Here is a 24942-nt window from a genome sequence, read left to right as displayed (position 1 = left end):
TAACTACGCCGGGGGCCACAAGACTACGTCTATATCTACCCAATATCGGACCTTAGCTTTGACAAAGCAGGTTTGGGAACAAAGGGTCCATGTTTTTTTCCTAGCTCCTCGCTTCTCCAGAGTCCAGACCCGTTACGGGAACAGGGGGGCCATAGGAATGACAGTATTTGACGCTTTTCCCGCCGTGTTTTTCGGCGGGACAGCGCACAAACTGTTAACCAAATTAGCAACGCAGACACCCGCCTTCCCTGCCCACATTCGAGGGCTAGAAACGAAGGGGGGGCTAAAAGCAGTTGGGGAGTTTCCCACACAGGTGGAAACTAGGAGGCATGTCTGGCTCTGGGATCCCGCCGTCGCCCTAAGCATCCGCTCTTTTCTCACTTACCTCCTTCCTCGTCCTAGATGCATCTGCCGGTAATGGAGCATGTGAATGCGCATCATAGACCCACCAGAATGACGTCCAATCATCCGAGATGCCTCATCTGTGGGTCGGTTGTTGAGCGCTTTCCCGCGGGTGTCTGATGCACGCCACGTTTCTCAACGGAAGTGTCTCTCGTACAAGGACATGTGCAGTGTTTGTTGCATGCCTCTGCTTCGAAATCCATGGGGTTCGCTTAAGATTGTATTCCTCTATTTAAGCCGAGTCCAGCAGCGGGCCGCCCTGTAGGACGCATTGCAAAACCCAAGGAGCCCTACATCAGTCCACCGCGAGGGTGCTTCAGCGAGACAGAAAGCGGAAGCATGACAGTCCCACCTACACTTTTACCGGCGGATGTAACGCCCCCATCCGGGCTTATCCTGATTATCCTTTGCATCGTTCCAGCCCTGGGATTGGTCACTCGCGCATTCAATCGTATCATACCCTCCAATGGGTCTCAACAGCAGGATCGCACGATAGGCATCAAATATGCCGCCTTCGTCCCCGTCCGTCTAGCGATGCTTGCCGCGATGGATACAACAGTATTGAGACCGTCAACAACTGGTTTGATTTGCACCGGTAAGCCCAGAGATGTTTGCTCGACGAAAGACTTCGATGTTCTATGTTCTAACCTGCTACTGCAGATGCTCGCTGCAATGGCACCATATCAACATTTACACTACTGCTTTGTACACGGGCATGATAAGTAAGGGGTGTGTGCTGGAGTTCCAAGATGTCGTGCTCTCAACTAATGATATCAATGTGATCGTCTACTTGTAGTCTATGAAATGGGCACCTACGAGCTCAACAGCCTCGGCTACCTTCACCACCTTTCCGTCCTCATTGGGGGGATGTTCATGTTCACACAATACCAGCATATCGGCATGTTCACGTACGCCAACTACGTCTACCGCTTCGGTACCCTGTTGAACACCGTTGTCCTCGCGTCTATCGTCTTCCTCAAACTCGCACCACAAGGGGTGGACTCCTTGGTGCTCAAGAAAAAGATCTTGTCCTACTGCATAGTCCACAGCAAGTTCGGTCTATTCTGCGCGAACGTGGGGATCCTTTTCTTCTTCATCACCAACTTTAGCAGACTGCACATTTTCGTGCGCCTAATGATTCCGTTCATCGTGCTTGCATTCCTGCCGGAGCAACGGCACACGGACCACGCGCTGCACAGCTGGGCACGTAAACTCTCCGGGCAGATAAAGAGCCACGTCCCATTCGCCGCAAGCGCCACAGCCCTTGCGGTCGAGGTACAACGTCGCGCTACCAAAGTGTTCACCGACGCTTCCGAATTCGGGCTGCAAATGCGTTACAGGTTTTCTCCGGTAGAAACACGTATGCCCCTTGAGAGACTCCGCGTTCCTCGACAACCGTCGTCACCGGCCATGAGCCCCGTCAACTCGGCCTTCTCGCCAATGACCCCTGCGCACTTCCTCGACGACCTCTCATACCTCTCCGAGGGCATGGTGCCGTATTCGGAAGGCCGCGACTCGCTCTCCCTGGCCGCCGAGCGCGAGCATTTGCGTAAAAGTGAGGATACCCTTGCTGCGGAGACTGTGAAAGATGGGCGGGGATATCGACGCGCAGGCAGTCGGAGTTCATCCATCGGCAGACAGCCAAGCAAGAGTGCCTTGGAGCGCCAGTCATCGTTTTCAAAAGACGACGATTTTGCGACGGCTCTCCAGGCTTTGAAAGATGGACGGGAGTATCTGCATCAAGGCAGTCCCAAGTCTTCTCCGAGGTCCTCCGTCGGGAGACGTCCAAGCAAGAACGTCGTGGAGCGTGAGCAGAGTGACGATGTGCTGCTGCCGGCGGTTCAGGCCTTGAAGGAAGGGCAAGAAATTCATCAACGTCTCGGTAGGGGTTCTGGAGGGAGGCGTCCGAGCAAAGGCACCGGCGCCGGGCAATAGCACGGAACAGAAAAGCGTTGAACTGGGATGGTAGCAAAGCAGCTGAGAATGGGCAGAGTTTAGACTCCCTTTCATACTAGCATAACTATAAGCATTCCCAGTAATTCCTTTCCGGTGCATGGGCTCCATCACAACTTTGAAGTAGCGGAACGAAAACATGCTGCCTTTTATGAGCGACAATCAAATCATAGCTTTTCTGTTCAGCAGCCTGCTTTCAGGCCACATTTGCGTTACCGAGAAGTCGGCTACGCGCGTTTCACTTAAATTACGGCTACGTAAGCCCAGCCCATCGGGATTTTTCGGATCAGTCAATGTATTCAAGGGATTATTCATTTAGCCTAGCCATAGTGATCTCGCATATCTCTGTCCCCAAAAGCCTATTTATGATAAAGCAGCCTCCTTCGCAGCTCCCCTGCGCGATTCTACTGGTGTGATGAGCTTCCCCTGGCTTAGCAACCCATGGCACAGCCCCCCAAACTACTTAGAAGATGAACTCGTCTTGGGAAGAGTCGGGGACGAAGAGCTCGAATTCAGAGTGCTTGCATCGGAAAGAGAATTGTGGCATAGCGGTTTTGCTGAAGATTACGTTGGGCGAGTCTGTCGAGCGTAGAAAACAGTTAGCGCCCGTTCACCCCGTTGCACGGACCAGTCATAGCTGCAGAATTACGTACATTGTCCCGGACCGGGGGTCACCGTCCTCAGAGTCTTTCCGCTGGCTGTTCGCAGTTCAAACGTTTCTAATTTGTGACATGAAGCGTAAGTTGCCAATGCGCAATACATTGTTGATAGTGCACTGCAAACTCACCGCTCGCTTCTCCAAACGGGCTATTGGTCGGGTTATGCCATCTCGAGCCGAGTGAGTAAGCCGGGGCCGATTTTTTGATCTTGGCGGGATCCAACGAGGAGTACGCAGCAGGTCCGGGCGAGTTCGATTCCACTGCGAACGAGAATCGAAAGCAGCTGTCAGTATCCTGTTCAATTTGATGGTAAGCAAAAGCGACTCGAGACAAGAACTCCTACATTTCGTGGGTCGCGGAGGCTTGATAGTGAACGCAGCAGCAGCCGTGATCGTGATCGCCGGATGCAAACCCAGAGTAGCAGCAACGTTGTATTGGGCAGGTCCCGGATTTTCGTTGGTCATCCTTGCGCTACGCCGGCCTCCCATGCTGTACGCGGGGGCCTTGGGCTCCCGCCCGGCGACGTATGTGGGGTTGTACTTCCCGGGACCTAAAAAAAATGGGAGCCTCAGCATAATGTGTCCGCTCATAGGCATGAAGACAGCCCCAGATTCCAACCCGGTGTATCAAAATCGCCTGTAGATAAAAGTACGAATTCTTTAGTTCCGATGGGAGCGTGGATTGCTCCCCGACTCGAAGCTCTGCTCACCTCCGGTAGTTCTCTTCTTATATCCCCCTTGCAACGAGAACGCAGGGCCTTTCGAGCGCCCGACCCTAGTGGTTTGCGGGAAGAATGCGTTCGGTCCAGGTGTCGCCCGAACCTCTGCTGACCGGGCATATCATCGCTCAGCATGGGAGGGGTCATGATCGACAGGGAATCGAGTGTTCGGGCGCTACTTACGTCGCTCGTACTTGAGTTTCACTCCAAAGGAATATGCAGGAGCTCTTTTGATCGTTGGTTCGCTCACTCCGAGCGTACTGCAAATCAGAACAAGGAATGCATGATTAGTCGATATGCATTCAGCGCCATGCAAATTGCAAAGGTGCTGAAACTTACGATGGCAGACCATAAGCCGCCGGACCAGGCCCTATGACAATACAGCATTTGATAAGATGACAGTTGTACCTCACAACGGAGGAATGAAAGTTAGCCTAATAGTCTTGACCCCACCTTTCAGCCTTGCGGCGATGGGGATTTCCTTCGATTCCCCGGGCTCGGGAGAGATGACATTACGCCCATCCGACACCTTCGGGAGCTTCGCAGTGGCCGTACTGTCGTCAGCCATGTTTGTGTGGTTCGAGAGGGGTATATGCGAAATGGAGCTCCTCGAATCTATCTAGGATTTCTGTTTGCGAGTAATCGCAAAGCACAGCCGGATGGATTGCTCGATTGTGCAAGGGAGACCGACGTTGAAAAGCCCTGAGAAATCGGAGCGTACCCAGGGGCGCATTAGAAGATTGGTTCTACCAGCCACATCCCTATGCCCTTCTGCATGTAAATCCCCATCTGCATAAAGTGCGCGCCTTCGCTGTCAATTGCGGAGGCGAGAAAAACCAAAAAGAAGGAAAGTGTACAAGAAATCTCCGAAGAAAGCTAGGAGAGGCGAGAAAGTTAAGCGTAAATCGACCCATTTTAGAAGCAGATCCGACAACACCGAGCATTTTGTTCCCTGCTGAGAGCTGTGCAAATGCGGCGCACCGCACTATATTCTTCCGCGCCTATTTGGTTTAGCGGCTCTATGTCTACTCTACTAAATATACAAATTCTACAAATAATCGGCAGCCTGCATCAGCCCTCACATGTACGCCGTCCAACCTAACAATACGCGTTAGACCTCATGCCCGCTCTGTGAAAATAGGAGGGTCAAGGTCGGACTTACCTATATACATCGCGGCGAGGTTCTTGATACTCGTCGCCTGTTCAATCAACTCATGCACCTGCCCTTCCGGGCTAAGGGGCAAAATCATAGGGGGCATCGTACTGTTGGTGGCATACCCCTGTAGTTTTCGACTGATGATCTCCAGCGTTTTCTTTGCCTGCTCGTTTTCCCCATCACCACGTTCATCTGTTTTACCAGCCACAGCGGATGGTCGCCGGCCGGGCTTGTTCCACTCGCAAAGGGGGTCATACAAGAAGGTTTCCAGAACCGACATCAAAGAATCACGGTTTGCGCGGAGCACGCGCATGGTCGCTTCACATGATTTGCGGAATACTCCTGTGAGGTAATCGGTGTGAGCAGCAAACTAGCGTGGTGCATCCCCTCCAGAACTCACCTTCGACGCCAGTGACTCCGAATGCGTCCACCATGTTGTGAGTCAAACGGAACGGTACTTTTTCGGGTTTCTCGAATGTCAGACCCTGATATCGACCGTAGTGAGTTAAGCGCTGTCGAGAACGATTTCGAAAGCTTTACGTACCTTCTCAAACAAGCAATTCAGATCAACATGGACACAATCGCCAGTCCGCGCGTCGAACAGGATGTTCTCTCCGTGGCGATCCCCGAGTCTAAAACACGGATATTGGTAAGTTTGAAGACCCTCGGAACTGCATCCGGCGAGGTTGCCTACCCAACAACAAAGCCAACCATTGACATCGCCGCCATTGTTGCTGAGTATGCCAATCTGCTTGCGAGCCACTGAGTCGGCTCTGGAAAGGTCTCCAAAAACCATTCATGGAAGACTGGCGGAAATCTAGGGATTTTTATTATGAGCCAGTTTCTTCGGACGTAGATGCTAATGCTTTCAAGTCCCCTACCTTGGCTTCAGCATCGTTTCGAAGACTTCCTCCGGGCTTGGATGCTTGCGATCGACGATCTGCTTGACCTCGTTGGGCTGCCGACATTTTAGTAGACTTTCCAAGAATTCGCGCCGGCCATTACATGAGCTTACAAAGCAGTACATATTCTTCATCTTGTAGGCCGACAACATGATGTGCCGGAAGCCCATGGTATTTGGAACCCATTCGATAAGGCCGCATTCTTCATTAAGTGGAACGACAGCATACGTTCGGATATCTAAATGCGGCGTTAGCTTTTGTCGTCCTGGGGAAGAAGCCCAAATGCCAATCACATACATAGATTCCTCTTCCTGGCATCGGGGTCCTTTTTCAACAGTTTGTTGATCATCAGGTTGAATTCCATCAGCCTACAATCCTTTCGCAGGTCATCTTTCGGTTTGCAAAGGAAAAGATATTCCTTTCCATCGCTTCCTATGATTGTCAGTTTGCGTGGACGCTGGAGGGAATTCATTATCTCGATTTCATCTCGGAATCCTGTCAAATCACAGCGGTCAAACGCATGCATCGCCGTTCCAATGCAACTAACGTTGATTCTCTTACCCATTACGGTAGGAGCGTCCTGCGGAAAAGGAGTGTGCGGCCCCGTCTGACCGGCTGTGGGTAAAGTGACAGTCATTGTTGACTGCAGTGGGATGATAATGCGTAGTGGAACCAAACTGCATAGGCGGCGGAGATGCTTGTTCAGGCTGATGGTAGATTCATTTCGAGGAACCGAAAGATTACACAGATCGAGTAGGTGACCGGATAGGGACTGTCCCTCCTGTAAACGCACTGGGTGTAAGGTCCAAGCGTCAACGGTGATATTCGCTTCTTGGAAAGGTGCGCACCTGAATCAACTCCGGAATCGAGCCTTGATACCCGTGGCGATTCAGGGGATTCACCTATGAAAAAAGCAGTCTTCGCGTGAGTTTTCCAACATACTCAAGCAGGTCGCCCGGTCTTACCTTAGCTTTCGAAAACACCAGGCTCACACGCTCAGCCCGAATCTTCGATGAACTCCTTCCAACGGCGAGAAGCTGCCAAAGTGTCTGCTGCGGGTATACACACAGAACGTTGACCAGGATGGCTTCAAGTACCTGATGCACAAGGACGTTCGTGTGCCCAATCCTCGAGGCTAGTTGTGGAATGGCAGTAAGGAAGTGGTATGCTGGAACTTTTTCGATGAGCTTGCGCACGAGGCGGCTGATTTGATGGAAGCGCGCTACCCGAGGGTCTTTGGAACTGTTCTCGTTCTCATCCCCCGTCCCCGGCACGTAACCCATTTCGAGCCATATCGTTAAGAGCCTCGGCAAGGTTTGATAAATGTAACGAGTGCCGTACGTCAGCGCTCGTCCATATTGGCGACAAACGGCGAAGGAAAGAGTAGCATGCTGGCTCAAACTTGCTTGCGAAACTCGGTCCGGAAGTTTCATTTTCGCTAGGTCCATTTCATATAGCTTGTCATAATAGCGACCGAGATGAAAAGCCGCCTTCTCCCAATCCGGCATGTCTTTGGTCACTTGGGTAAAGCCTTCAATGATGCTCGTTGCATGACCAGTGCTCGTCTCCTCAATCCAGTTTGAGAGTTGGAGCTGTATCTTTGCCCTCAGGAAACGACATGATTGCGCATGCGTAGAGCCACCGTCTGCGTCAACGACAATAGGTTCCGTATGCTTTATGGACGCCGATTCACGCTCAAGAATCTGCAAGCTAGACCGAAGCTCGGACATAGCCTTCTGCTTCTCATGTTGATCCCACAGCAGCTTGGCCATTTCCAAAGGGACTTCCGGCACCTGTAATCGGGTAGCGTGCAGAATGGCGCTGTAGGCGGCTTGGAAATGACCAGCTTTCCGAGAAGCTTTGGCGCTTTGCAGCCATAAGGATCCACGTTTTAGCCCCAGCGCTGTGTAGCTGTTGCTTGTCGTCGACGTGGGACGGTCAGCCTTTGTAAAGGTGTACGCCTGCAAAAGAATCCTCCGCAGGTTCAGGATGGGCTCTCGTACCCGGAAGGAGGCGACTGTAGCTTTGAGACGTTTGTCCCATATATCGAAAACATCAGAGTGCTCTTCATGATCTGCGATACCCTTCCCATTCGACTTGAAAAGGCTGCTCATTTCATAGAGCATGTGTAGCTTTATGATGCTGTCGTAACTCCGCTTGTAGGAGTCCATGCTCGCCGCCGCCAAGTCCACGGCGATAACTTGCCGGGTTTGTCGTAAAACGCTTTGGAAACGGGATTGATCTCTGTTTCGCACAGCATCGAACAAGGAGCCGATTGAGGTCTCGAAGCGTTTGTCGTGCGGTTTTTGTAACAAGCTTTCCAATAGGTTCCAGTCACCCAAACTCCAAGCCGCTTCGATAGCATAGGAGTTTAATGACGACGCCCATTCGGGATGCAGAGTAGAACTGCCGTGCACATGTGTCAACAAGGTATCTGCAGAATGTTTATCCATTACAGGGATGCGTTGGTCAAACGGGTCACCCATACGCATACACCACTTACCCATATGTCCTAGATTCTTGAGACAATTCACGAGACCGATGTGATTCTGCAGCTGCGTGCTATCATTTTGCAGTGCAAGCTCATAGCAAGTTTGAGCACCCGTCCATTGCCCCGCGTTTTCGTGCTCGATGATCTGCTGTTCTAACGTGGAAACACGAAACATTGTCGACAGGCCTTCAATGCAATCAGACTCGTCCAGGTGCGCATATATTTGCTGCAGATGAGCGTAAAGCTCTTGGAGCTGATCCTCCTCCTTGTTGACTCGCTCGTTTCTGATATGTTGCTCGAAATGAAGCAAGGCGCGAGCGTAGGCTTGGCAATCATACGACGCCGCTGCCATCACGGATTCCGGAATGAGACCAAGGAAATCTTCGATTCTTTCGACAAATATCTGCGCATTGGGGTTTCCTTCGTCAGCCGCTGCGGCTGTTCTGCTCCGCCGCCCGAGTGAAGCCTTCCGTTTAGCTGTCTCTAACCGCCGAAGTCTCAGCCATCTGGCAATGTGATCCACTAACGAGAAAACGGTCTAAAGCGGAATGCTTTGATCAAATTGGTGGTCCGTACAACAAGGGAATGATGCCTAGCTATACCTGACAACACAATCTCCGTTTCTCTACCATGCGCCGACTCCGTTGATTTTTGTCGCTAAGAATCGCAAGAAACTCTTGCCGTATGTCATCCCGCTGAGCATCCGTTCCCGCCAGAAGAACATTCAAAACTAAATGGGGCAGTAGATGCTCCGCAACGTTGATATCGCCGATGATGACAACGTTCTTGCACATGCCGAACACCTGCCGGGCAAGCTGGCCCTGCGCTTTCTTGATCAGATCGACCGTCCAAGTTTGCATCCACATCCGGTACGATTCATCACGCGCATAGATAGGGTATGAAGGTTGGTATGTTGTATGACTACGGAGCGACTGGTGGTATTTCGTACTCAGAAAGGGCGTTATTGTCCCTCGCGCGAGAGGCGAAAAAGAGAACCACAGCCTGCCCAAGTGTTGCGTCGCTTCGGGTAGTCCTCCGGGTCCCCGTAGATCGACCATCGCAGCGATCTCCTGTGTGAATCCACAAAAGCGCAACAGTTCCTGTATGGCATACGCGTGGTTGATCTGTATCTTTGTGTCGTGGGTGGCTCGACAAGCGGGCGCCAGTTTGCTCTCGATGACGGCAATGACGAAAATGATGGCTTGCTCCATAGACTCGAAATCGCCGTGCGGACCTAGACCTTGCCCAACTCCTTCGGTGGTCATGAGTAGATTCAAACGGGAGGGGTCAATGGCTCCCAAAACCCCTAGAGCTTCACAGCACAGGTTTTGTATCTCCTCGTCGACACCATTGTATCGCCTGCACACTTGGAGAAGGATGCGTATAGTTTCCTTGATGCAGTCGTGGACATTCTCCGACAACACCAAAGCGTTCATCTCGGCACCCGCGGCCTGTACGCAAGCAACGAGCTCCTGCAGGGCTTGGCGGCACACAGCCGCATTGTCTTCCACCAACGGTTTCAAAAGACCGGTGATACGTGCGGGAAGCGACCTTGAGCCGCGCGATGTATTCAGCATCCCATTTAGCTTTGCAAACTCCGCGGTGTCCGGTAACAGGCCAATCTCCGAGAGAACGGACCAATCTTCATCATAGATCAACCTCGTGAAGAACTTCTCCAACATGGTAACGAGGGTCGCTATCTGCGACCCCGTGAACTCGCGGCAGTTCTTACATAGAGAAACGCAGACTTGGTTGAGCATCGGCCGAACAGAGTCGGGGTGGACAGCCTCGAGAAACTGCCTCCACGCATCAAGCGCAGCATCTCTCAACGGGGCGGAATCGAGGGCGGTCTTGAGCGTCGCAAGCATCTGATGGCAAAGCTTTAGAACATGTATGTGGTGGCAGAGTACATGATTCAGATGGCCACCAGCATACCTGCGGGATGACAGGCGAGATCTCCACATTCATCAGACGGATCACCTGGCCGAGACTGTGCACAGTTTTGCACTTCTCGGTCACCGAATTTTGGCCATCAACATCCAGAAGTGTTTGATTGACATGCTCCAAGATTCCCAGGACGTTCGGTATCAAGACGTCTTCGGGTCGGTCGTCGCTCTCGGGCCCGCCGTGCAAGATTTGGCTGACTGTCTTGAGCGCAGACTCCGCCTAACCAACGTTCCCGGTCAGTAAATTTTCGTAGATTCGCAGATCCCGTCCATGTCACATACCTTTCCGAGCACAGTAGGGTCACAGTCACCGAGCTCCATGCAGATATTGATAATAATGCGCAAAGAGTACGACCGCACCACATCTGCTATCCCCACGTGTTGCGAGATCATCTTCAGATAGAAATGCAAGGTAGCCGCCGAATCTCCATCCTGCATAAAAATAAACGGTAATATAGTCCCGCCTTCGTTCAGCAGCATCCGATCCGGAGGAGTCTTGACCATAATCGCAATCTGCCGAATACCGTCACTTGCTTGCTCGACGACAAGATGCGGGAGGATGTGCTGCAAATTCTGCTGGACAAAATCCTGGCCGGTCATGCCGTACAGCGGGAGGAACGTGCGACAGATACGCGGATCGCTTTCCCATTTGCCAATCATGTAGATGCTGATAGGGCGACGGAGGGGTGCAATCAACTGGGCGAAGGATTTATCGCGTCCTTCTGCGATGCTTTGCACTTGCTCTGCGGCCATGGACCGGATGTTGGCGTTCTCCGCGCCAAAATGGTCGAATAAGGCTTGCAGGAGTGGCAACAGGGAAGTTTCACCAACGACGCGTGCGATTCTTCCGATAGTCACAACAGTCGTCTCCACGACCGGCGGACTTGCACCCCGGAGCTTTTTTAGCTCCTCTGTCAGTGCCAAGTTGTTGTCCGCAGTCAGAGCAGGGTCATCACATGCTTCCACGCGTGTGCAGATCAAGGCGACGACCTCGCCCGCGATGCGTCGAACTCGGCGGCAGTCGGCCGCCAATGCTTGCACACATGCTCGTACAAGGTCAGAGCTTCGGAATTCCAGTTTGTTCATGGGCAGATGCCGGCATAAACGCAGCAAACTCCGGAAGAACAGTACGCGAGACTCAGGACTCCCCGTGTCTGCCAGAAACATAAATCGCATGAACAAATTGGCGTAGCTGGCGTTGACGAGCGCAAAGGAGTCGATGTCCCGTTTTGTGTCGCACTGAGGGCAGGTACGTGTCTCTTCACCCCTTCCAGGTCGATCCACTTCACTTTGTACAAGGGCGCAGCACATAGTCCCGAGACAGGAGCTGATGCCGCCTTGAGTCTGTGGCCGGTTCTGCGCAAGCCAGCTTGGGGGATGTCAATCAAGAGTCTCGGCATCGGAGAGCCAGCCATATACATAACTTACCAGAGATGTTTTACGAAAACCGTTTGCGTATCCGTTCCATGGTCCAAAAAGGCAATGATATCCCATGTGAAACGAGACGCGGCGTTTTCCATCGAAGGATTCCATTCGAGGCATCTCAACCACACGTATGCAGCATGCACTGCCAATTGCGGATCCGGGGATCGTTTGACAGCGGAAACAATAGCCCTCAAGCATTTCACAGAAAGTTTCACGTCCAGAGGCGAAGGAATAGGCTCAAGATCTTTGAATTCCACATGTCTCAAGTCATTTCCGCTGAAATCGAAGCCGTTGTAGAGGGTCTTCATAAACGCTTCACTTTCCGAGCGGAAATAGTCGTCGCCCGTGACGCCAGGTTCCCGCTTCAAAATAGCATTTAGCCAAGGTAAGGAAACGACCCACACCAGACTGTACCGTTCGCTTTCTCCGAGTCGCCGCAAAACAGGGACGCAGGTGCACAGGGTTGTCGCGATGGACAGAATCACATCCAGTGACGTATTCGGTACGGAAACTCCATGGAGAATACTGATCGCGTGAGTGAAGGAAGTTGACACCAGCTTCTGTAACTCGTCAAGGTTGACATGCGCCGCAGCGGGTACGGCTTCCCAAGCTGAAGCAAGTGCAAATATCGCAGTCTCTGCGTCTGCGGCATGCCAAGGGTGCGTCGCGATTGCTTTGGCGAGCGCTGCATTGGCTGTTTCATCAGCACTTGCAAGCGATGCGACGTCCAAGCGCGGAAGAACTTCCGGAAACGGCTCGTGACTCGCAAAGCTTTGCATTGCGCTGTCATCAGACGTTCGTCTACGCTTCGATGAGCTGATGTCTCGCAGGGCATCGGTCTGGCCCCCCCTCTTAGCCTCCATGTCTCCCGCTTTCCGCTTCCTACTCCCGGCTGTCCCAGAGACCCCTTCCATCTGATCCGCTCCCAGAGACGATCGCTGTCCATCCACCGACCGACTAACCCTGATAAACGTTCTCGGCGATCCATTCAACTCCATGCTCATAAGGCCCAGTTCATACAACTCCATCAAGACACTCCGCAGATTCCGCGTGAGGGCTCTGAACACCGGTAGACCCACCAGCATGCGCACCGGTGCAAACACATGTAGCAGTGTACCCGACACAATGCCACCGTTCAGGCATTGAGAGAGCGCGGTAGCTAATAGCAACTGCAGCTCTTCATCCATTTCTGCAGGGACGAAGGTTTGTGCTTCTCCGTCGGGGAACAGGCTCCATAATGCCTTAATGAGGACGTCTAGGATGCGCCTTTTGCTGATGAGGTGAAGTTCGTCCGTGAGTTTGTGCATGGCGAAGACGAGACCAAGGGCAGTCTGCAAAATCAACAGAATCAGCTGGCCCATACAACACGTTTCGAAAATGAATCGTTTACGACCCCTCACCTTCAACGACCCCATGCCCTCCTCGTCCGGAAGAAATTCGAAGTAATCGATCAGATGCCCCCACAACCTCGCATTTACATTCCCTGTAGCAAACTGCCCCTGCTTGTAGCAAAGTTTGAGAAGCTGATACAAGTTTCTCAAGAACATGTGGCATTCATCGGCTGTGCTCAGTTGAATATGTCCACCATCGTGTTCACAGGTGATGGGACTCGATACATCCCCTGTGCTTTTCAAACTGCTCTGAATCACTGTTTCCCCCAGCAGGTTAGCGTAACCTCAACCAAGTTGTCGACCTCGCCCATATCTCACCATTGATCATCTCCACCATCTCCTCAACCAAGTCATGAAAGTGCCGATCCTGGGAACTTTCCCTCCCGTGAATCATAATGTACACAAGCTCGTTGACGACCTCGAAAACAGCCTCGTGCACGGTGGCAAGACCAGACAGTGCCAGAACCCTCACAACGCGAGAGAAGATCCATCGATCGAACGGCTCGCATGCTATCAGGGAGCCTTTATCGGAATAGAGCTGTGATAAAAGGACCGGGCCCGTCGCCGGCCCGTCTCCACCACCGCGCGGCGCTCCGCCATCTTCCTCAACCCCAACAATCTCAAACGAGTTGGTCAGAAAGATCTCCGGTTTCTGCACCGATGCCACACGAAGCAACACCACCGTCATCCTCGCTCGGCGAATCGTTTCCGAAGGAAGAGAGCCTGGCTCCGGGACATCAGCAAAAATCGGATCGGAGAATGCCAGACACCCGAAATTCAAATACACACCATCCCGCCCAGCCCTCTCGGGCGCCAGCACCAGACATTCTTCCGAACACTTCGCCAGTAGCTGACGATAGGCAAGGATATCTTCACGGTTTAGCGAAGTATTATCGCTGCCTGTGAGTAAATCATGCACCTGTATGGAAGAGTAATGTAATACAAGGTGAGTTGCCCACTCCGACTTTTTCACCACACACACACCACACACGACGGCAGGCACCTTCTGTAGGCGCGCGTCAATGGTAGGCAGCGCCGTCGGATCTGTCATCTGCTCATGTTGGTTTACAGAAGGAAGCCGTTTGGAATTTTCCCAGCTCAATTGTTCAATTTGGACAAAAAGTGCGAGCTTTGAAAACGCGTCTCGAAGAACGCAGACGCGTTCAGGACAGAAGCTTCTTGCATCCATGCAAAAGCAAACCCCATTCTGACGGTAATTCATGTCTCACAAGCCATATTCAGGCATCATACTCATCCTCACCGCCTCTCACAGAATCACAAATAAACAGAGCACTCAGTTGCTCGCTATCATACATATACAGCTCTGCTCGGGACACGGTTTACAAGGGGGAGTTCCTATACATATTATTCACAACAGGTTGTGTTAGGGGGTTTCTTCGGGGCGTAAATGGGTCCGGGATTCCGTTGAGTGGTCTACTCCGCGTTGCTTTGCCTCAAGCTGGATCGTCCGGCGCGCATCATCTCGTCGACGAGGAGGAAGTTCGAGGCGATCACGGCGCTGTGGCAAGAAGGGAAAGACGGAGGTTAGCATAGAGCACACAGCAACCCAAATGAGTCGAAAGGACATACCAAGAGTGCAACATATGCCTATGCACACGGTAGTTGTCCCAAATACCCTCCGCAACAGGGTCCAGAGTCTCTCCCGTAACAAGGTCCAGCCCAACAACGTGACCAGCAGTGTGCTCCTCCTGCAGGGCCACAAGGACATCCTGGACATCAAAGCCTCCGTTCTGAGCAAGCACCTTGGGGATGATCAACATAGCCTCCGCAAACGCCTGCACACCCATCTTGGGCCGTCCCTTGACTGAGTCCTTGAATTTGAGCAGGTGGGCGTGGAGCGCTACTTGGAAGGCCGCGGCGCCGGGGACGAGGTACTCGTCCTCGATGGCGTTCTTGACTGCGCGGAGACCGTCCCGAATGGCGTCGTTGATCTGGACGATCGTGTGGGCGTTGGGGCCGGTGACGAGGATGGTGACGGATTGGGGGTTTTTGACGTCTTCGACGAAGGTGAACTTTTCCTCGCCGAGGACGTGCTCGTAGACGAGACCAGCGTGGCCTAGGATGTCTGGTGTCAGGTCCTCCACTGAGTTCTGGGCAACTCCTCCACAGCACAATTGCAGCCTAAGTGATCGATCGAAAGTTAGTTTAGCATGCCAGCGCTTGCGAGAAGAAAATACTTGCAACCAATCGAAATACCTCTCCATGTTTCTCCTCTTAGCTCTCCTGAGAGCCATGATACCGTTCTTTGCCAGCACATCCAGGGAAAGAGGGTCGATACCCTTTTGGTTCAGGATTACAAAGCCCTTCTTATTTCCATCGCAGACCGATTTCTTGAACTCGACAATCTTGGCGAGCTTCGCGTCAACGAATCGCCTTTCAGACTCGACGAGCTTCTCGCGCTGTTCGGCACTGCTGTAGAAGAAACCAGAGTTGATCTCGCTGGAAGGGTGAAAATGTGTCAGAAGTCATCAAACGCGCACAATCATAAGAAATAACAGTGTAGCTCACCTCTTCTCGTATTCCAGGGAGACGTTGAGGGTCAATACATAGGCATCCTCAACACGCTTAGGCATATCGGGGTGGCGTGCGCCATGGTCCATGACAAGACCGCGGACAAGGCGGGTATCGGTGTCGTTTTTGTGCTGCATCTTCATGATTTCCACCATGTGCAAGTCGATTGGCTTGCCCTCACGGTAAATACACAGAACGGCGTCGACGACGGCCTCCATCAAGGCGTCTGCGACTTCCTGACGGACTTTTGTGCGGAGCGATGTGCGTGCGACGCTGAATAATGTTTCCCGGTCCATGTCCACCTTAACCTTGAACTTCTCCAGGAACTGCAACGGGGCGGAACGTGAGCAACTGTGCCTCGATTCATAAATGCCGAGGTTTCATGAAGCCCTACCTCCAAGGCCTCCTTCTTGGCAATGTCAAACCCTTCCGTGATAACACGAGGGTGAAGACCCTCCCCAATAAACCTCTCTGCCTGCTTCAACAGTTCCGCAATCAGGAGCACGTTGGACGTTGTTCCGTCTCCAGTCACTTCGTCCTGTGCTGTCGCTGCGCGGGCAATCATGGCAGCCGTTGGGTTTTGGATTTGCTGCGAGACAGAAAAACAAGAGGTATGCTTCAGTAAAATGACCGCGTGGTTTCTCCCGTCTCCGGATGTAGTGGGCTCCCACGACATACCATTTCGGTGAGGAGAACCTTTCCGTCTTTCGTGAGCTTGATATCTCCAGCACCGCCAACAAGCCTTGTTAGGACAACATCAGTATCCATGCCACGCTTTGCCCAGTCGACTCGTGATCTGCGCCCTCACATTTTCTGCGTCCCCTTAGGTCCCAAATTCGATCTCAGAACATCTTGCAAACCAGCAGCAGCGGTGATGTTAATCCCCAGTGCTTGACCCTGACGAGCCACCTCGGCCTTAGGGTTGGCTAATTGGATAGCTGACGAGGACCTGCAATGCGCACGCGAAAGGGAACAATGATCAATACGACTTGATCTCTGCGGACGCCCAGGGGGGTTTGGCGCGTTGGAATTGCTCACATTTGTATGGATTGAAGCTAGGGAAACAGTGGGAGTGTGACTGGGCCCGAACAAAACGTTTCTGCTACCGAAGTTAAGACTGTAGAGGCGGATGGGGTGAGGAGGTGGGTTGTGCGGATGTGGGTGATTCTGCGTGGGAATGGTTGCTTCGGACGAGATCTCTTGCCTGCCTTCCCCTGGACGAGACTCGACGAGCAAGTCCGTCAAGAGAGGGAGCACACGCGAGCTCACGTGACGGCTTGCGCAGTCGGAAGCATTTATTTCGCTAACCCTAGCCCTCTCCATGGAAAGCACACCTTCGTATCTGAGCTCGCTTCAGCGGATGCATCGTCCCAAGGAGAGAGGCAAGGCTGAGAACGTCATCATCTTGTATGAGGACTGAGTGCAACCATTGCCAACGGTGGTGGCGAGATTTATCTGGGCAGCGCATCGGGTCGGGAGCGGCGGGCTGAAGATGGCTTCATCTGGGCATTCCACAAATTATTGACGGCGGCCGCAACTTGGGCGAAGCAGGGCTTATGGTTTGACGCTCTGATGAAAGGACACTTCGCTCGCTGTCCTCTTTGCGAACGAGAAAGCAGCTAAAATACGGCGTTGCCATGAATGTCTTCCGGTACAAGCAGCGGACGAGGAAGGGTCCATACTGTGCGTACAGATATCGAACGAGAGGAGTCTCCGCGGACGAAGCTCAAAATTGTCAACTCGTCATATGTAAGGAACGAACGGCACGCGCGGCACAAGAAGCAGCCAACCAACCCGGCCGCACTCCAAAAAGAACTCCCTCCCGCCGCCGCCCCCCCCAACGCAATCTCGCAGCAAAACACACTCTTGCAACACACTACTTACAGCAACCGAGACACTACCATACCTCCAAAGGGTCCCTGTTTGTAGCCTGCCACTTTGCTGTGATTAGTTCATATCGGTGTAGCCGCCGAAAGGTGTTCCATGGCATAGACCGGGACTAGACTTGCGCGCGCATTCGACCTTTCTCAATACGCATTGTCCACGAGGGCAACTCATATTCTCAACAACATGGCGGACGATACGCACTCGCGGGTAAGTTCAGGAGGGAATCGCCAAACCCTCCAGTCCAGTTGCTCAACTTCACACCTTCCAGGACGTGGAGGCCAAGATAGCCGATCTCCAGAAGAAGATCGAAATCGAAGAGAAATGTCGCGACGGCGCCAAACACATGCTCGCACAGTTGACGGACCCCAACGCCGCACAGCAATGCGAAGTGAACCTCATCGAATCCCAAAAGCGGCTGACATTCCTGACGAATGAGCTCAATAAGCTGCAATCGAGGGTGGGCGGTACCGCGTATCCGGGACTCTTGCCTTTACCGCCCGGCCATTTCTCCACCGAGCCGCGAACCATGTCCGAGGGCGGCTTTTCGTCTGTGCCGAGAATGGGTAGCTCTGTTGATGCCACTGGGATGAGCAGAAGCAACCCCGGTCTGGGGCCCAAACGGCATTCGGACCCTGGCTCCATCAAGGACGTGAAGATTGACGAACCCCGAGCGTCCGTCCCGAGACTGTCGATAACGGCGAGCGTGCTGGGCTCGTTGTTGCATTCGCTCGGTGTTCGCAGCAAAACAAACCTAGGAATGACAAAGTCGCCACCGGGGTCCAGTGCGACTTCCCTAAGCTCGCTACCTGGGGGCGAGCATGCCAGCAATCCCGCACTCACTCAATTCGGTGCGTCTTTTGGGATTGCCCACTTAGGCCTGTGATGGTGGTCTCTTCCAAACCCTGCGCGACCGCCTCCTCACATTGCCATTTGGCCCTTTTGCTTTCCCTCACAGACTACCACAAGCGCGACACAGCCATCACATCCGACAAAGTCAAGTACATGATGCAGGAGATCAAAGGCAAGCTCGACATTGAGCTCAAAGTGAAAGCGGGCACGGAGCGGATGCGGGAGGTTGTTGCGAAGACACCCGACTCGGACGCGAAACGGAAGATGGAGGTGGATGAGAAATGGGCCGAGTCCAGCGCAAAGGTCGCGCTGTTGCAAAAGGCACAGCAGCGGTACCAGACACTGTATGTGCAGGACGATGGGGATGTGCCGCCAAGGGTTTCGATCACTGGTATGTTGTCCGGAATCGCAGGAGTCAGATTACCTTTGGCGCACAGTGCGATCGGCACGGTTCCGTCGTCATGATGTGCGCCGAAGTGTGTCGAGGAAGTGGCTGTCGATCTTTTCACTCACAACCCACGCTTTTCCAGCCGAAGCCGAGGAACCACGGACATCAACACCCCGCCGCCGCAAACCCTCCATCGGACGCCTCAAAATCCGCCTCTCCGCCGCCACCGCCCTCCCCAACCGCAAATCCTCTAAATCCGACACCTACGCCGTCATCCGCGTCGACGGCATGCAACGCGCCAAATCCAAACCATCCCGCGCCGGCAAATGGAACGAGGACTTTGAAGTCGATCTCGACAATAAAGCCCAGGAGCTCGAGATCGCATTGTATGAAAAGGGAGGCTCGTTGCTGTCGCTGTGCTGGTTTAAGCTGTGGGAGCTGGAGGAAGAGCTCAGGGCTAAACAGAATGGAGCTTTGTCGGCTGGGACTGTGGGAGGGAGTGCAAATGCGACCGCGGCGACGCTGAAGAGGGATACGAGCTCCCAGAGTCTGTCGGCGAAAGATGGTGCAACGACGGAAGCAGTGGCGGGGCAGAGTGCGCATGACACGGTTGAGACATGGCTGGAAATGGAGCCTGCGGGGCAGCTGTTGGCGAGGTTTCAGTTGGTGTCTGTGCAGAAGAATAAGCGTCGCGTATGTTTTACACCACACACCTACCGCTCCTGTCAGGACCGCCTTTGGTACAGTCACTAACACCCTCGCATTTACAAACCTATAGAAGGACGGTCTATTACGGCGGCGCCCCGTCAAGAAAGTTTTCCCCAAACGCGGCCACAAATTTGTCGCGATGCAATTCTACCAGGTTATGAAGTGCGCCGTGTGTACGGAGCTCCTTATTAGCGGGCAGGGGCATCAGTGTCAATGTGAGTTTTGGCCCGGCGCGCAAGAGTTGCTGGTTGGAAGGTTGTTTCTGATGTTTGTTTCTTTCGCAGTGTGCAAGTTCACTTGTCATAAGAAGTGCCAGGGAAGGGTACTGGCGAAGTGTATTACGAAGGGGAATGAGGAGAAGGTAATATGTCCGCGCCGCTGAGTTGCGTCGCAAAGATTGTCATCGTACACTTTCACACGACTGGATGCTCACGTCCATATTCTCAAAACAGGACGATAACGAAGCCGGCTACGACCAACTCCTCAAACACCGCATCCCCCACCGCTTTGAACCGACGTTGAACGGCATGTCCGCCAACTGGTGCTGCCACTGCGGCTACATGCTCCCCTTCGGCAACAAAAAGCAAGCCCTGAAATGCTCCGAATGCAGCGCAACCTGCCATAAGGAGTGCATGCATCTCATCCCCAACTTCTGCGGCCTCAACCCAGGCCTCATCACCCAGATCCTATCGGCCCTCGACCAGGCCGAGCGGCAGAAACGGGATAAGGAGATGATGCGGTTGGAGGAGGATCGGGCCAAAAAGGCGGCATTGGAGCAACAGCAGCAACAACAGCAACAGCAACAGCAGCAGCAGCAGCAGAGAAAGTCGCTCCCGCCACCGGGACAACCGACGGCGCCCCTGAGAGGCGAGTCGGCGGGCTCGTCGCAGCATTTGGCGTTTGGAGCTACGCGGCCGAATGTGGGGAAGGGTGCGGCGGGAAGGTTGGACAGTCTTGGAAGCGCGGGCGCTAAAGGGATTGGGTTGGATGATTTTGAGTTTATTGCTGTGCTTGGGAAGGGGAACTTTGGAAAGGTATGGTGGGAATGAGAGGCGGGCTTGTTCGTAAACATGCGCACGTCTGTTGGAGTATCCACTCACAATGGACTCGTTTTGAAACCAGGTCCTCCTCGCCGAAGAACGCTACAGCAAACAGCTCTACGCCATCAAAGTCCTCAAAAAAGAATTCATCATCGAAAACGACGAAGTCGAATCTACAAAGGCCGAAAAACGCGTCTTCCTCGCCGCAACCCGCCAGCGCCACCCGTTCCTCGTCAACCTCCACTCCTGTTTTCAGACCGAGAGCAGGATCTACTTTGTCATGGAGTATGTCAGTGGAGGCGATCTGATGTGGCATATACAGCATCAGCAGTTTTCGGAGAAACGGGCTAAGTTTTATGCGGCTGAGGTGCTTTTGGCGTTGGAGTACTTTCATAAGGAGAATATTATCTATCGGTATGTTCTGAGGGACGCCTCCGCTTTGGTCCTGCATGGCTGCTTTGTGGTATCCATTCCGGAGTTCCCGCGTTGAAGCGCACCCTAACCTCCCATTCAACACAGCGATCTGAAGCTCGACAACATCCTCCTCTCCGTGCACGGCCACATCAAAATCGCCGACTACGGCCTCTGCAAAGAAAACATGTCCTACGGCGCGACCACCAACACCTTCTGCGGCACGCCCGAGTTTATGGCCCCCGAGATCCTGCTCGACAAACCCTACGGACGCGCCGTCGACTGGTGGGCCTTTGGCGTCCTGATCTATGAGATGCTGTTGGGGCAGAGCCCGTTTCGGGGCGAGGATGAGGAGGAGATCTTTGAGGCGATTTTGGAGGATGATATTTTGTATCCGGTGAATATGGCTAAGGAGGCTGTGTCGCTTTTGCAGAAGGTGGGTACTTCGGGTTAGCCGCTTGTGTGCACACATATTTTTCAGACCGCCACTCACGCTCGATCTTGTTTCCAGCTCCTAACAAAAGACCCCGCAAAACGTTTGGGCGGCGGCAAGAACGACGCAGACGACATCAAGAAGCACCCCTTCTTCCGCGGCGTCGATTGGGACGCTACGCTGGCGTTGCAGGTCCCGCCGCCGTTTTACCCCAAAATCGTAAGTATTATACCAGCCGTCCACTTTCCCCAACAACCTTCCCACACCGATTCTCACACAAACCCCTTATCACACCAAACCCCACACAGTCCTCACCAACAGACGTCTCCAACTTCGACGAAGAATTCACCCGCGAAGCCCCCGTCCTCACACCCTGCACATCCGTCCTCTCCGCCGCGGACCAGGACGATTTCAGAGGATTCACCTTCGTCGCCGAGTGGGCACAACAGGCTCGGAATCAGGCGTTGGCGGATATCGCGGCTGCCAAGAGCGGTGCCGCGGCCACGAGTCCAAGGGCGAAGAGGATGTCGGCCGCGGGGAGTCGGTAGTGGGCGTTGCCAATACCTTGATATGATGTCTCCTTCCCTTGTCTCCCTGTCAATCTCGACACAGACTCACACGCGCCTTCCCATGTCGCGTCTCTCTACACATCCTCACTACCCCCATCATTCCTTACACACACTATACATATATGCAACCCTAATCCCCTCCCCCCGTGGGCCCGGACCCCGCCCGGTTCCGGCTTGTTTTGCGTGTACATGCAGGGCGACGTTGTGTCGTAATCATACCATATCATACCGTTCATCTGTATTGTGTTTCGTCTTGATTTCTGTGACGCCAAGTCGGTGGATGCGGTGCGCTGACGGATATCCCAAAGCTCGCTGAGGGACGCTGCGTCTCATCTGAGGATATCTGGCCCAACTCCATTCTGCGCCAAACGCCCGGAACGTATCACCTCATCTCTCATCTGTTATCGAGCAAGATTACTTCGGATTGTATGTACAAATGATTATGCCCTAACCACGCTGTCCGGAATATACATATTACGCCGTGCCAAGCAAGCTACCCTATCCTATGTGCGAGGGGAAGTGGGAGCAGAGTTACCTACGCTGCTAAAACTACATAAGATAACATCCTTACCCACGATGCGTACAAGACTCCTATCCCTGCCTATACGTCAAACAAGTCTGCGAGGACCTCGCCGCCGCCGCCGCGACGTGGACAAACGACCCACTGACCCCGTCATGGATGTAAAACCCGCCGCCGCAGCCGAGTAAGCGGCGCATGCGTCGCCACATGGTCGTTCTCCACGGTTTTGCCGTGTGTTGTTGGGCTTGGGAACGGCGTGATGATGAGTCCGGTTTGATGTCGGATGGCGCAGGGTGTTGGGAGTGGGGTGGCGGTTTGGGTTTGGGTTGGCGGCTCCAGCGGCGTTTCTGTTTGGGGGTGGGTGGTTGTGGTACTGAGGAGGGAGATTCGTACAGGTGCTCGAATTGGGAGAGGTTGCCGTGGCGGAGGAAGGTGGCGGATATGCGGCCGGCGGTGTGGGTTTGTGGGTTTGTATGCAAGTTTGCGTGTGCGTGCATGCCTGGCGACAAATGAGACGAATGGGCCTGCAGTTCTGCTTGGGCCTGCAATAGTGCCTGCTGACGTCGACACGACTCTAAGGCTTCCGCGTCCGTGACCTCCACTCGCAACCCTGACGCGCCCCACGACACGGGCATCCCGGCCGCACGCAGCTCCAGCCGTCGCTTATTGCGTCGTTTGGCGGTCATGCTTTGCGATGCGGGGCCGGGTGTCGAGCGCATTAGCTTGGCGATGCTGATGCGGAAGGGTATTGGGGGGGTGTTGTGCGGCGGGGACGGAGGGAGGGAGGATGTGCTGGTGGTGTGGTAAGGGTATGAGTAGGGTGATGATTGCTGCTGCTCTTGGGCGTAGGGTGTGTGCGAGGGGTATGAGTGCCGATAGGAGGCGGTGTCGGACTGTGTGGAAGAGTGTTGGTATTGGTACTGCGGTGGCGCTGGCGTGTCGGGTGTCATCGCCAACGTCGCGGTGCTTGCAGCGGGATTTGGCGCATCCACAGGCCGCGTGAAATGCAGCGAGACGATTTCCGGATGCACGCGACGGATGTAATGGATCAGGTTGATGAGCACGATGCGCGACGCTGACGAGCGCAATGTTGAGAGTTTGCGGAATGCCATGATGTAGTACCGTTGCTCCAAATCGGGCGCGAGACGGGGAGGGAGTGAACCCTTTGTGAGACGTGTGGATTGTTGTTCCTGGGTTAGCATTGCGGTTGATGCGGTGAGGGATGTCGGTGTGGGCGGAAATACAGACGAGGGGGTGGGGATGGGTGTATCTGGCGTTCGTTCATCGGGCGTCTTCTGCTCGGCAGGGGTAGGAAGGTTAAACGTGTTGAGTTGTGTGTCAATGCGCAAGTTGTTGCGCGGGGATTTGCGAGTGAGGGGCTGCTTCCGTCGTAATGCCTCGAAAACGGGGTTTTGGTCGGACTTATTGACAGGCTCGGCAGAGGGTGCTGCCGCGGCAGAGCGCTGGGGTATCCGGGACGTCGTCGTCGCCCTCCGTTTTGGTGAGCTTCGTGACTCGACCTGCTGTTGGTGTTGCCGCTGAGCACCGTATACCAACCCTCTCATGGAGCCCTTCCTGAAGAGGTAGGGAGTGACTGGGTTGATGGTCCGACTTCTCTGAAGGGTTACAGCAGCACTTGGTCGCTCCTTGTCCAACTCGCCCTCCTTAGCCCACAAATCACCCACGTCCGCATGATCATGCTCCACCTCCAAGTCCTTCTGTGTCTTGCTCTTCCTCCCTACACCACTCCGCTTTCGCAGAAGGAAGACCTCACTCCCATTTTCATCCCCATACAACTCCTTCCCGATTTTGCCACCAAGACTCCTACTCCGCCGCTTGGCAATCGTCCGTGGCAGCTTATGTTGTGTGCTCCGCCGTTGTTGCGGGCCAGGAAAGCTGTAATAGAAGCTGCTTTTGACGTCGTAGAGGGAATGCTTGCGTGCTGACCGTAGCGAGGGTGGTGAAGGTGACGAGTCCTGCGTGCCGGAATCGATAGGGGTTGGTGGGTGGTCAGTCGGTGGTGAACCAGTGTTTTCCAGGAACGCAGCAAAGGAGGGTATGGGTTTGCGACTGTGTGCGGTGTAGCCGGCGGCAAATGGGTGGATGAGGAACCGACGCTGACTCCGGTTTTTATGCTGAAGCATGCGGAGCGACGTTGCTTGTGACATGGTGGCTGTCGGAGTTGCAGCCGGGGGTATCGGGATTTGCTGGTGAGGTATGCTACCTTCCCCTTGCTGGAAGAGTTGATTTGGCAGACGATTGGCAGACGGTGATGAAGAAACGTCTATTCCTCGTCGCCCAATTTCACACCTCAAAGGTGTCACTCGCAGAAAAAAAGGTGTGCACTATGAATAAGTGACTTCTGACAGCTCAGCCCAACCCTCCACGATACCAACTGCCAGTGCCTGCCCGACTCGAGAGTGCTTCTGGAGGTGAGAGCAGTAGCACTTTGTGGGGCTGCTTTTCTGCGTTGGCGATGGCGGAGGATGTCGAACACCCTCAGTCGTTGTTCGTCCTTTTCTGAGCGTGTTTTTCGGCCCGAATTCCTTCGTGCGCGGCGAA

At 53.7% G+C, this 24942-nt stretch overlaps 6 protein-coding genes across 6 annotated transcripts; 2 read left to right on the top strand and 4 right to left on the bottom strand.

Annotated features, from left to right (window-relative positions):
- Nucleotides 1–555: 555 nt before the first annotated feature.
- On the top strand, nt 556–2337 carry EV422DRAFT_601717 (uncharacterized protein; the record flags this gene model as incomplete). Its single annotated transcript, XM_053073705.1, has 2 exons — nt 556–997; nt 1199–2337. The coding sequence occupies exons 1-2, from the start codon at nt 742–744 to the stop codon at nt 2335–2337; spliced, it is 1395 nt and encodes a 464-aa protein (XP_052923779.1). The 5' UTR covers nt 556–741.
- Nucleotides 2338–2638: 301 nt separating this feature from the next.
- Nucleotides 2639–4544, bottom strand: EV422DRAFT_536982 (uncharacterized protein). The gene is made up of 9 exons (XM_053070875.1): nt 4186–4544; nt 4072–4102; nt 3916–3992; nt 3724–3837; nt 3633–3650; nt 3358–3564; nt 3143–3274; nt 3009–3074; nt 2639–2934 (listed from the first exon to the last, which is right to left on the bottom strand). The coding sequence occupies exons 1-9, from the start codon at nt 4298–4300 to the stop codon at nt 2819–2821; spliced, it is 876 nt and encodes a 291-aa protein (XP_052923778.1). The 5' UTR covers nt 4301–4544; the 3' UTR covers nt 2639–2818.
- A 36-nt stretch (nt 4545–4580) lies between these two features.
- EV422DRAFT_536978 (uncharacterized protein) lies at nt 4581–14152 on the bottom strand. Its single transcript, XM_053070874.1, has 20 exons — nt 14047–14152; nt 13833–13962; nt 13362–13766; nt 13053–13300; nt 11656–12983; nt 10510–11596; nt 10217–10447; nt 8884–10149; nt 8294–8819; nt 6756–8224; nt 6639–6692; nt 6352–6571; nt 6088–6285; nt 5904–6028; nt 5770–5846; nt 5583–5705; nt 5433–5520; nt 5289–5373; nt 4895–5230; nt 4581–4830 (listed from the first exon to the last, which is right to left on the bottom strand). The coding sequence occupies exons 1-20, from the start codon at nt 14092–14094 to the stop codon at nt 4811–4813; spliced, it is 8064 nt and encodes a 2687-aa protein (XP_052923777.1). The 5' UTR covers nt 14095–14152; the 3' UTR covers nt 4581–4810.
- Nucleotides 14153–14243: 91 nt separating this feature from the next.
- Nucleotides 14244–16772, bottom strand: EV422DRAFT_536976 (chaperonin Cpn60/TCP-1 family). The gene is made up of 8 exons (XM_053070873.1): nt 16614–16772; nt 16384–16524; nt 16254–16317; nt 15970–16164; nt 15573–15901; nt 15261–15503; nt 14634–15185; nt 14244–14562 (listed from the first exon to the last, which is right to left on the bottom strand). Coding segments are annotated over exons 1-8 (1611 nt in total). The 5' UTR covers nt 16616–16772; the 3' UTR covers nt 14244–14477.
- Nucleotides 16773–17272: 500 nt separating this feature from the next.
- On the top strand, nt 17273–22095 carry EV422DRAFT_166789 (uncharacterized protein). The gene is made up of 11 exons (XM_053065055.1): nt 17273–17669; nt 17731–18310; nt 18418–18702; nt 18842–19392; nt 19478–19622; nt 19692–19768; nt 19860–20441; nt 20530–20861; nt 20967–21294; nt 21370–21510; nt 21600–22095. The coding sequence occupies exons 1-11, from the start codon at nt 17646–17648 to the stop codon at nt 21837–21839; spliced, it is 3285 nt and encodes a 1094-aa protein (XP_052923775.1). The 5' UTR covers nt 17273–17645; the 3' UTR covers nt 21840–22095.
- Nucleotides 22096–22347: 252 nt separating this feature from the next.
- On the bottom strand, nt 22348–24707 carry EV422DRAFT_166770 (uncharacterized protein). The gene is made up of 2 exons (XM_053065054.1): nt 22432–24707; nt 22348–22363 (listed from the first exon to the last, which is right to left on the bottom strand). Exon 1 carries the CDS (start codon nt 24546–24548, stop codon nt 22452–22454), a length of 2097 nt encoding a protein of 698 aa, XP_052923774.1. The 5' UTR covers nt 24549–24707; the 3' UTR covers nt 22348–22363; nt 22432–22451.
- Nucleotides 24708–24942: the final 235 nt, after the last annotated feature.

The sequence above is a fragment of the Fimicolochytrium jonesii genome, assembly GCF_025526975.1.
Source record: "Fimicolochytrium jonesii strain JEL569 chromosome Unknown EV422scaffold_20, whole genome shotgun sequence".
In the NCBI taxonomy this organism is placed as follows: domain Eukaryota; kingdom Fungi; phylum Chytridiomycota; class Chytridiomycetes; order Spizellomycetales; family Powellomycetaceae; genus Fimicolochytrium; species Fimicolochytrium jonesii.
The sequence above is the reverse complement of the archived record's forward strand: the minus strand, read 5'-3'. Positions and strand labels throughout refer to the sequence as shown.